Source organism: Neltuma alba, unplaced genomic scaffold (assembly GCF_004799145.2).
Source record: "Neltuma alba isolate B1F8T4 unplaced genomic scaffold, ASM479914v2 tig00011289_pilon, whole genome shotgun sequence".
NCBI lineage: Eukaryota > Viridiplantae > Streptophyta > Magnoliopsida > Fabales > Fabaceae > Neltuma > Neltuma alba.
Window position 1 is genome coordinate 618,616 of NW_021635998.1, and position 13,131 is coordinate 631,746.

Consider the following 13,131-nt stretch of genomic DNA (forward strand, 5'->3'; position numbering starts at 1 on the left):
CTTTGCCTTTATCGTTACTCATTTTTCTTGATGAAATTAAAAATGTATCAAATCCACAATAAGTTTAGAATCAAGCAGTGAAACACAAGAATAAACCCACAATTAATAGTGTCTACTTAAACTTTTTATTTAGAAGCAATCAATCAATACATTTTTAAACTAATAATGTTTATATATCTTATCCACTTTATACGTCATAGGGCAGCCCAACCACATCCCTCTTCACAGAGAGCACAACATTCTAAATGAAATCCCTAAATAATAAGTCCCACGTATTCCTAAGAATGATATATTGAAAGTAACAGAGTTTACAACATGCTAAAACAAATTAAAAAGAAAAACAAATTAGGAAAAAAAATATTTTATATTCTTAAAAAGGAAAACAAATTCGAAGTTAAACCCCCAGGCACAAGTCTGACATTCAAGATTGATTATATTCCTAGAATGGCTCCTAGCAGCATTTTGAGTGAAGCAGAAGTCAAACAACATAGGCAAACCCAGAGAAGCAGTAGCACCGAATTAAAGGAGAGTGACGCAAATTCATCACAAACAACATGTAAAATCAAAAATGGCAAATTCATCACAAACAACATGTAAGATCAAAAATGGAAAATTCATCACAAACAACAGGACACAAAAATCAACAAATTCATCAGATACTACAAGAGAATTAAAACCACAAACCACTATCAGAGGAGCAGACGAGTTCGAAGGAGAGTCAAGCTAAACGGACAGAAGCAGTAGCAATCGAGAGGCACAAAACTTGCCCTCTTCTTTCACAATGTATCTAAAAGAAAAATAGAATAACAATCAGAACTCAAATATGGCAAGAGTTTCTATACCAAATCTCAGTCCATCTCAAATATTTGTATGTATATATATGCATCACACACGGTGACCTTACCTGCGAGTTGAAGACCTTCAAACAACCCCAAGTAGAAGAGAGTGACGGAGGGAGAAGTGTTGACTTCAATGGACACGGTAAATCGAGTGGAGCAGAACAGAGTTGAAGACTTGCGTTCGAGTTGAGGCAACCACGGTAAATCGAGTGAAGCAGAAATCAAATGGAGCAAAGATGGCTGGATCTACAGGAAGCACAACTACACATCGATGAAGCACGGTAAAGCTCAACAGATCTGGTGAAACCAACTCACTGAGGATGAATTGAAGATCTGGGAGAAGACCACACCAATTTGCAGCAAATCAACTCCGAATGATCTCTGGCACATCCAACGACGAACGAAATTGCGCGCTCAGTTGAACAACCGAAGGACCACTTAAAATGGAAGAAGAAAATGGGAGAGCGTGAGAGAGAAGAGCTGGGGAGAATGCTCGGTCGTGTGGGAGAAAATGGAGAGAGTGAAGGAGGGAGAAGCACCAAAGACAATCACAACCAAAGAAGCGCCGGTGAGAGGGACAGAGGGAGAGTAGCTGGTGACGGTGAAGATGAAAGCTTGGGGACTGCAGTGAGCTCTATGGAAGGGGTGACCTGAAATGAAAGTGAAGGTGGATTCGGGGGAGGGGAAATGTAGGGAGGATTAATACGGGTAGTTCATATTTTTATGATCCAATTAATGCTCCATAACGGTAGATCTCAGTTTCAAATGCTCCAAGAGTAGCTCTGCTCAGCGTTTACCGTTTACCTCAGAAGCTGGTTGCGTCAGTTGTCCCAGCCAAACAACCATTTCTCTTTAGTTCAGTTGCAAACCTTGGTTTCACAATTTCCTAAGGCCTTTTAGAGTTTATGACGGCAATCCAAACGAAGCCTATTTCGGACCGACAGGCTCTAATTGAACCAGAGTTTGCATTTTATTCGATTATTGATTTATTAAATTTAAAATACTTAAAATATTATTGGGTTAACATAATTTTTTTATTTTTCAAATTTACCCTCATTTTTATTTTAATTTTTTAAGTTTCAAACTATAAATTTTGATCACTCAAATTTCTTTTCTTCTAAAAAATTGATCTCTATAATTTAATAAAAATTTAAATTATTTTACTCTTCAAATGACCAAAACCAAAAACCAAAATAAGGATAAATATTAATCCAATATTTTTTAATATTTTTTCTAAGTAAGCTAGTTATTTTCTTTACATTTTACAAATTTCACTAATTTTTTAATCTATATAATTTCATTCAGTTTTAACTTTAATTCATCCAATTCAATCCATCAACTTTTGATTTTTTTTTAAAATTATTTTATCCTCATATCTTCAAAAAACCATCTAATCTTTCAAAGATTGATTTTGACAAGTTAAAAAAATATAAAGACTAATGGATTAAACAGCATAAAATTGCAATGAGTCATTGGATCATAACTAAATCAGAACTGAACCAATTAAAAAACAATACAAACCAATAATTAGTTGTTTGAAATAAAAATAAATCAACAGGCATATCAATGAAAAATAATAGCACTTCTCATTCAATTTTTTGTTGTACAATATATTCATTGATAATTAATTGTTTTTACTTAATCAAAAAATGTATTCAGCCGCGACTCCCCCCATATACATGACAGTAATAAGAGGTGCTCAGGCCACCCTCATGAAGGTCCATCAGTTTCTTCCTCGTGCTAATCCCTCCCTGTAACAGTCACGTCACTTCACGCAACCGAATAAACCAAATCAAATAGGTTTTTACAAAGACAACAAAGGAGTCTCACCAAGAATTAGACTTGCACCTTGAACCACTAACTCAGAAAACACAAGCCATGAGTTCTAAATGGCTGATCCATGGTGTTAAAGAGAACTCAGAAATGGACTTTCAACAAGTACAGAACACAACAATAGCCAAAGGCTTTCATCAACCATAAGAATTTGACTTCAAGACACTCTCTTTTGTTGTCAAACAAGCCATCATCAGAGAACTGTGTTGACTTGACATATTGAATAAACAATTGTACACAAATTTTGCGGTGAAGGATTTGGGCAAGCTGCATTATTTTCTAAGCATAGAACAAGAGCTGGGAATATGGTAGAATGCTTCTATCTCAGACTCGAGTATTTTTCTGATTTACATGCCAAGGTAAAAAGACGGAGAACTTAAAAGGACTTGTTACCCCAATGAGTAGTGGTTCAAAGCTGTCAAGGTAGCACCATAATGTGACGGTTGATCCTCAACTTTATAGATCTTATACTGGAAGCTTTACAATGTGTGACAATCCACGCCTGAGATAGTCATCTGGTTATAAACACTGATGCATGAAGTAGTGTCCAACATTGAATGCAACGCCCTGTAATTTACTATGACAATCTAGGCACCGTAATGTCGCCAAATAACCCTATCTAGCAGAACAATATTAAAAGTCTGATAGAAAATACTATATAGTTAAAGTTGCAGGCGGCTCAAGCAACTCCTGGAGAACACAGAATTCATGGGCGCAAGATGACTCAAGAATTCAAATAACACGAGTTAAAAATATAAATAAATTAAAACAACAGTACTTTGCAACCAAAACACCTTTCTATGCCTCCTTCAACCATTGGTAAAGCATGAGATATTCTAAATATTGATATACATCAGAACCGGGGCTAGCTAGTACTGACGATAAAACCAACAAAAGACGTCCAAGTTAGGAAATGAGGCAGTTCACTAAATTTCCAAATTTAAACATGGGAAAACAAGTACTTTAATGAGGAGGCACAGAATGAGGCAGACTAGCAGGAAGAATTGAGATTAAAACTTTCATGAGCATGACATGTCAGCATCCTTCATATTTTCTTCATATAGCTTTATTAACTTATGATCGTGCTCCTTAAAACATTTCACATATCTTTCCAGGAACTGCTTTTCAGGAAGAACAAATGGCCTGACTACGCTTGCATTCTTCTTCACCAAACCTTTTGAGTAAAGAAACTGTAGAACAGAAGCCCTAGGAATAATCCTTTTCTTCAAGCTAAACCCAATGAATGTTGGTCTTTTGAGAAGGAGCAAAGAATTCCAGCCCAACTGGTTAACCCAAAAACTCATCACCGCATTAATCTTATCCTTGCCTGCTAACATACAGCGCGGATCCGTCCTAAATGCTTTCAACACCGCTTCTTCTGACCATCCCCACCTCTTATAGACTTCAACCTTGGCTTCCCATTTGGATTTGCTTAAACCCACTTTGGCCGTCAATCCTGCGCCGAATGTTGTGGCGGAAGGATTAAATCCCAAACTCTTAAGTTCTTCCACCGCTCTTTCAAGTTCATTTGTAAAGTTTAGCACACGAGGCGTTTCACGTAGTATGATAGCAATGTTCGCCCCTGACACCCCCTTCTTAAGCAACATATTGATACTATGCATCACTCGAGAACCATGGAGCACAGCCGAGTAGCGTTTTATACAGTCAATGGTGGTTTTGTCATCTTGAAGGAACTCTTTTAGCAATTCATATGATGGGATTATGTGATTAGTCAAGCTTCTCTCCAGGAATCTCGCATTCCTTTGCACCATGAGGACAATGTCGGAGGCAGAAGCACCTTTTGAGAGGAAAAACTCAAACTTGGGCAGAATCCTGTTTTGGGGATCGCAATTAAGAAGCCACCGATTCTTTCTAAGGACATCTTTCATCATAGACTTGGAGAAACCTTGGCTTTCAAAGAAGCTGACAACTGCATCTGGCTTTTGTGAGGTGTCAAATCGAACTCTCTTGGAAGCATTTAAAGCAGCTTCTTGGGAAAACCCTAAATTGTTAACGAGGTATGATACAGTAAACGAGTGGTCACCTGGAGAAGCAATTGTGCCGAATCCGAGAGAGAAGGCCGGCAATGGGTAGTGTTGCGAAAGACGAAAACATCGTGAGGTTGGTGATTTTCTAACAGTACCGCTCAGGCACAGAGTGGATTTGAAGCGTTGGAAATTATACATGAGCTTCAGATTTGAGCGGTACGATGAGGGATCTTACAGCGACAACTGATGAGCCTGAATCGGTGAAAGAGACGAAGCAAGATTTGAGCCTCTCAAGCGCCAAATGTTGCCCGTTGGCAGTGGAAGCCTCGCGTGATTAAACAGTTTGCTGAATTGGCAGTGAGAGGATTTTTTTCTTTTCTTTTGGGAAATTGATAAGGAAGCTTAGGTAAATCATCAATGAATGAGTGGAATGGGCCTATGAGGAGGGTACTGCACTATATGAGGAGGCCTATCAGCTGAGAATGGGCTCTCTCTTCTGCTCTCTTATCCAATCCATTTCTCCATAACCATAACTTCCATAACGACTTTGTTTTAAAAAAACAAAAAAAGATAGATGAGGTTAAACTTGAAAATGATGTGGATTTTTTTTTTTTGTTCGTCATCGTTATACAGTATTGCAGAAAATATGGGTTTAAAAGGGAGGACGTTAAATAAAATAAAATGAAAGGTAATTTGTTATATGAAAAGATTGTATCCATACTTTAAACAATAAAAATATATCATGTAACCAAACAAGCTATACGACTTGGAATTAAAAGTTTAATGTAGTGATATTAATCCGTTAAGTTTTTTATCTAAGAAATGTTTATAAATTATGTGAATATGATACACAGAATATATATATTTATATATATATATTTGACTTCGATGTGTATTGGATGTAGCACAAAAGCGATCATATTCTTTGATTCATGCAAATAAGTACTATCTTTAATTTTTAATATAAGAGCTGGTTGACTAATTTAAGTAAATTAAGTTAGTTATTTGTAATAAATAAATATTATCTTCCTAAAATATCCTTACTAACAAGTGTCATTTGATAAAATATGTAACATGTGTAATTACTATAACAATTATCTTCAAAAAATTAGATGAATATGAGAAATAAAATAAATTATGGTCTTAAATATAAGATCAAATTGAAAGACAAACATATAGTTATATTAAGGATCAGAACCAGTAATATGTTTAATTGGAAAAAGTACAAATAAGCATTTTAAACACTCAAAAATTAAAATTTTCGGTGGCACGGCGTTACTCGCAACAACATTAATTGAAAAAAAAGTACAAATAAAGCTAGCAGCCATACCGAAGTCGGTATAAAATTGTTAATTAGGTAGAGAAAAATCAACTCAACATTTTGCATAATATTTTTTTAAAAAAGACTTCACTGTAAATATAAATAACGTTTGAAAAATACTACTTCTAATTAAAATATATAATACTACTTCCGATCCTCAATATAAGATCTTATTTGATTTTTGTTTTGATTCTAAATGTAAAACCCCAATCTATTTTGTCTATGATATTTATGTGTTTTTTTCTTAAGATAATAATTATAATAATAGTAGTTCTAATAAATATACTTAATTAACAAATATATTTTAAGAAAAACAACACACATTTATGATAAATAAATAACTTCACTTATTTTTTTAATTTATTTAAATTAATTAACTAACTCTTAAATTTAGAATCGGGAATAGTAATCAAATTTAACAAACAGTTAAAAAAAAAAGCATTTTTGTTGTTGGAACCACTTCACAAAAATTACGACTTACTACCTTAAATAAAAGTACCAGTCAACCACAGTCACAGCCACCTTTTCAAGTACCGGCCCCAAAAAAAGAAGAACTTAACATGAAATCAATTTGAAATTAATAGTAACCATTGTTTTAATAAATATTTTAGGTAACTGATAATTCTCAATGCCCTTTAACGTAAAACTAAAATATTAGTATAGGTCAAGAGATGGGTTTAATTTGATACATCTTTATTTAAAAAATTATGAGTTTATTTATTTTAAGCAAATCACTGACTATTTGGAACTATTTTAGGTTTCGAAAAATTCAGATCAATTCCAAGCCCAAAAATAGATGGATGCTCGAAATATAAGGTTTATGCATTAAAATAACTAATGTAACATTAATATTGAGTAAAATTAATACTTTATAACTAGTTGACTAAGTTTAAAATCCACACAAATCTTGGGTCCTCCACTTTTGAGCCAATTGATGATAACATATTATTTTTAAGGGTTACAATGATTAATATATTAAAATAATCCTGTATCCTATGTGACATTTTTTTATATTATTTATATTTATTATATAGTTTATCCGTACAGTTTGTTTCCTTAGCAAATCCGCTGGTTAATTTGGTCATTTCCGTGCCCAGCTTTATGAGACCGTTGTTCATACGCGCTACATTGGAGCGTGGGCCAACCCAATTCTCGGCGACGCTGGCTCTCGAATTTTTATTTTCTACAGCCTCTGCCATTTCACTTTTCTCCGACGTGGTAATTATGATATTCCACGTTACTTTTTTCTTATTTACCGTTCAATCTTATTTTTCCCGTTCTAAATATAAAATCTAATTAATAGATAACATTTTATCTTAATCCATCTTTTTTTCTCATTTCATTTTTCTTATTTTACCCTCATTAATATCTCTAAAAAAGTTCCACACAATTTTACATAATAAATTCAAATAATTAATTTAATTAGTTTTTTAATTTTTATAAATTAGTTAACGATATCTTATATGTAGATTCAAAGGAAGATAGCGTATAGCTACAACAAGAATCCCAATTTTTAAAAAAATACTCCTCCGGTCATTAATATAAGATTTATTTAACTAATTTTCTTAGATTAAAGAAGTTAGATAAGTTAGTTAATTACAAAAAATGTGACACGTTTTTTCTAAAATACCATAATCATCTTTCTTAGTATCCCCTCTCCCTCTTCTACTAGATTATGGTTGAGGGAGTATCCATAGGAGTAATTTAAAGAAAATTGATAAATATAATAAATGAGTCTTATATTTAGTACCAATTTTTAAAAAATATTTGCGATAAATGAATCTAAAACTTCGTAGCCTTTGTGTGCTGGTGATTCCATCAATAAAATGCATTCTTTTGTGTTTTTTTTTTTTTTTTAAAACTTCATAGCCCTCTTGTATTTCGTAAAAATCGTATAATTTTTTTAGCCACTAATCTTAATGCACTTCTTTTTGGGAAAAATAGGTTAAAAAAAAGTGAAACTTGCAAAATTATAAATTAGGGCCTGTTATAAGATTTATATAGGTATTGACAACAATCAAATAGCAGATGATAACAAATTTTTAACAAAATACCTATTTGCAATTTTTACTGTCTTTTTTTTTTTATTTTCTCTTCTGTTTATGTTATATTTTAATGTTAATATGTTGTCTGGTCAAAAAATATTAAGAGGGTGCTTGACAAGATAGAAAAATACTTTTCAAAAGCACATTTTTGTAAAACAGATTCTTCCACATATTTACTTGGCATACCATGAAAGTATTTTTAAAACCATAATTTAATTTTCATCTAAACAACTTCTAATGCGATGACTTGCATACGTGTTGGTAATTATACCCAGAATTTGAGTACGTTAAAATTTATGCCTTGTTTATTTTAATGCAATTCCATAGTATAACTTCATTGTAATAAGACAGATTAGACTGGGCCATGGGCATACTAGAATCTTAGGTTAAAAAAATGGTTATCGCTGCTTAAATTCTTATATTTTATATTTCATAAATTAATGAAATCAGAGTCGTTTCGATAATGATAGTAATAATGGTAAATTTCAAAGTCGTTTTCGACTCAGTGATTTTTCCCCCCCCCCCCTATTTAGCAGGGTGCTGTCTTTTTCATATTTTGCCGCTGTTATTACTTATTAGTCTTTAAATATCTACATGTAATTTCGGAAAAAATCAAATCAACATAGTACAGTGAATTGGAATCCATGGTAATTAATCATTAATATTTGAATAATTTTTACATCAACATTGAGATTTGATATGAAGAATGGAATCCTTTACTATTTGTATTTATGAATAATATAACTTATGCTTTAATTATATATCATAAAAAATTCTTTTAATTGTAAGAATTTTGTGAAATTGAGTAAGTGGAAAGAACTGGATTCTTTTAAGACGAAGTCAAGCATTGAAAAAATTATGCTGTGATAGTTACTTTAATTGGGTCTAGTTATGCTTAAATTTGACTCACTAATATCAAATATGACATATTAAAAATGTGTTTTTTGTTATATAGACATACCAGATTTTTTTATAAAAAGCTCAATTAAATCTATTTAATTAACTTTATTCTAATTTTAATTTGCGGATAAGCGTGACTTTTGTCGATATCAACCCAAATGATTGTTAAAACTATGTTGATAGTGTCATTTTTTTTAATTAACGTGATTTTTTTAGTATTTTTTTATATTGACAGAAGTATTATATTAATGTTTGAAATAACTTATAAATATATTTTATTAGTATTTCGTAACAAGTCAGTTTAAATGGGAAGCAAGCACCATGATTCGAAAAAAGCCCCTTAAATCGCAATGATGAGAAGGGTACTGAAGTAAATATATGTCAGTCGTTGGATCTTATGAACAAACAATATGCAGCCGTCAGTCCAATCAACAAAATACTATTTTTAACACTTAATATAAAAATTAGTTAATTAATTTAAATAAATTTTAAAAAATTGTTAAGTTAGTTATTTAGAATAATAAGGTATTTCTTTCTTATAATATTCTTACTAATTATACATATTAGTTAAAACTATTATTTAATTATATATTTAATATATGTAACTATTACTAAGAATATTTTAAAAAAACAAAATAAATTAAAATTTTATATTAAAAATTAAATTAATTTTTATATTAAGCACAAGAAAGAAGTATGTTTTTTCATTTTTGCCCGAGTTAATCTTGGGGCCAGCCCGGGAAGCCAAGTACGTGGCATGATTTGCTTCGTCCATTACATCCAACGGCCATCGTCTAATAATTTCATGACACTGTATGAAAGCTACACTTTAGGGAATCTAAGCTTAAGGATGTGAATGAAGATAATAAAATTAAAATCAGAATCCCCAAGGGGCCATTGAAGCACTCCAACATGTCCATTTCTGGTTAAACGCATCTGTTTTAGTGTCATGTGGACACATTTCGTTAGTTACACTCACATTCGGAACTGTGTGCATTCTATTTTATGGCTACTTTCGGCAATAAAAAATAACAAATATATTACTTTTTTTTTTATATTGTTACTTAACTAATTTAAAATAGATTACCACCTCTGGTCCTAATTATAAAAACTAGTTGAGTAATTTTAGGAGATTAAAAAAATAAATTAAGTTAATTATTTGTAATAAATAAGTGCTATCATTTCTAAAATATCCTTGTTAATCAAACGTGTTAACTAATACTACAATTATTAGAAGGACTATTTTGAGAAAAATACATATATATTAGAGGCAAAGTGGATTAAAGTTTTATATTTAGGACCAAAATAAAAATCAAATGAGGTCTTATATTGAGGATCGGAGGTAGTAATATTTAGAATTAAATCCAATTCTTTGATTAATTCTCCAGTAATACTTTTTTCACATTGTTGATTACCAAGCATGTGTATTTTTTTTTTATTGAAAGTAATTTTGTTTGAAGCATTACTGAACACTAAATGTGAATACTTTTTTGAACAAAAATTCAAACCTTAATTTACTATATAAGGGATTAGTCTCTTCTGCTAGTCATCTCTTTTTGTTTTTTTCCATGTTCTTTTTAATAGCCAGCGGTTGCGGTCCACGTGTATAAATATGGCCCAGGTAGAAATAAAGACAACTAATGCATAAGGATACTAAAACTAATAAAGAACAAGATCATAATAATTACTACTATTTCTAGCCCTATCAACACGTGATAATTCATATCACTTGGCATATTTTTTTCTCACTAAATGTGGGGAATTGTGCTTTGTTTGGAATTTTTGTACATGCCATATAAGTGTGTTCAAATAAGCTGTGTGTGTGTTTGTGCTGAAACTGTTAGTATAGGTATGTAGTTTGTTTGTTCTGTGATTACCTTGTTTAATTACGTGTTTTTTAACGGATTGGGGCAATATTACTACGTTGTGAGACTTTTGAAGCAGTGTTATTGAACCCAAAACCAAAAAAAAAAAATCGGAAGCATTACTCCTAAACAAAAGTTTCCGAGGCAAATTTATACTCCTCCGGTTCTTAATATAGTACTCAATTATTGAGTTGGTTTTAGTTCTAAATATAATACTCATTTCTCATATTTATCAATTCTCTCTAAATTACCCCTATAGATACTTCCTCAACCATAATCAAGTAGAAGAGGGAGATATGATATTAAGAAAGATGATTATGATGTTTTAGGAAAAACATGTCACATTTCTTATAATTAACTAACTTACCTAACTTCTTTAATTTAATCAAATTAGTTAAATGGGTCTTGTATTAAAGACCGAAGGAGTATCATTAACCCTAATCATATTTATACACAAACACACGTATGGATGGCATGTACATGTAATAAGTCTGGCAATGATGATCTTTAGCACCATTCATAGTATTGAAACCACCGGTAATTCCCTGTAGCGTATACTTAGTTGTTGCTTTTCCTAACCGCTCACTTGAAAGATTAAGCAAAAATGAAAAACTGACACTTAACCAGGTTCTAGAAGCAAATTCTCGTAACAAGGGTACGCTAGTCTTATGTATGATCTGTGATTATGGCCCAATATACTTACGAAAAGTGGCGCAAACACATACAAACATCATATCATCATGACTGGATTTGGATTTTTCTTTTCTATATTTTTTAATGTAAGGTCATAATTTTCATGGGTATTATGTTCTGTGAAAACTGCATTTTTTTGGGAAAAAAAATCCCACATTTTATTGCGTTACGTTTTGCTTTATAGTTTGTATTAACGCCTGCTTATACACGCGCCTAAGCATGTGCTCCATCTCTTGTGTTCTTAAATATAATAAATAAATTTTTTCTGTATAAAATTTTAAATTAGTCTTTTCATTTTTATTCTCCTTAAATATATATCATTCATTATCTATCTAGAATAAACTTTCATTTATTACTTCTTATCTACTCTTTTCATAAACAAGGATATGATTGAAAAATATGTATATATCTTACATTTTTATTATTTTTAATTATATTTAAGTAATGTTGAGAAAAAACTAAATTTAACTAATATTTTGAACTGTATGATATTGATAATTATATCTTATAATAAGAGACCGATGAAGTATTATATTATTTTAACAATTATATTTTTCTTTGCGTTGTCAGGGCAATATATTTTGATTTAATTAATTTTAACTGATCTTGGAAGTAACACAATATATCATATCGATACCATAGAATTAATTAAGTGTTCGTTTTATGGGAAAAAAAAATGAGTATATAACTCTATGTATTCATTTAGTTCCTACCTAAAAGCACTTTTGCATTTTATGAAATAAACTTCGTACAGCGTAAATTAGCTAAATCAAACATCTATAAATAAAAAGCTATACCAATATTGATTTAATGCTTTAAAATATGTTTTCATGTGATAAGTTTGATAAGTAAACTAATTAAATAGTATAGTAATAATACATAAGTTAATTCGAAGCTTTTCTAAATATATTATCAAAACTAACGCTCCAATCATAGATAATCATACGCTTTTCAGTCCTAATTAATTATTCATGGTTTCCTTATTGCTTAACTCCTTAATGCATGCAATAACTTAATTACTATTAATTTGTCTGTTATTTTGCCTATAAAATTTAACATAATATACTTGCACATAATTTAAAGTTTTATAATAAGACTATCTATTATCTATATAAAAGAAAAGTTCCTTGCAGTGGCAGCAAAATTCCCATTTAGGACTTGATGAGCTAAATATACATGTCACGTATTTGCCAATTAGATGATATTTATTTCACAGCATTTTATTTTGATTAATCTTTGAATTTCATATGCACTAAATGATGTTACGGTTCCGTGCTGATTATTGCAGTATGTTTCTTTCTTTTTCTTTTTGTTTTTGTTTAATATATCATCATTGTCTTTTGACATACTTATTTTAATAAAAATTATTCCATAAATTATCAGTATCTTTATTCTCACATTATAATACTTAAATCTGATTTCATTCCAATCTAAGAAAATTCTACTTCCATCTATAAAAGAAGATCGTGTAATCTTATTCTGTTAAATTTAGACACACACACATATATGTGCAAATCTTTTTTGAGATATTCAACAATATACCTTTCTTTTTTACTTCATAATTACAATAAGCTGTTGACATATACTCGTTTTTATTGTAAGACCTAGTTAACTAATTTAAGTAGATTAAGAATATTAGTTAAATTA

At 31.0% G+C, this 13,131-nt stretch overlaps 1 protein-coding gene across 1 annotated transcript; it reads right to left on the reverse strand.

Moving 5' to 3' along the window:
* Positions 1-3,392: 3,392 nt before the first annotated feature.
* LOC114711328 (uncharacterized) lies at positions 3,393-4,984 on the reverse strand. Its single transcript, XM_028895712.1, has one exon. The coding sequence runs from the start codon at positions 4,856-4,858 to the stop codon at positions 3,692-3,694; it is 1,167 nt and encodes a 388-aa protein (XP_028751545.1). The 5' UTR covers positions 4,859-4,984; the 3' UTR covers positions 3,393-3,691.
* Between the last annotated feature and the right edge of the window lie 8,147 nt (positions 4,985-13,131).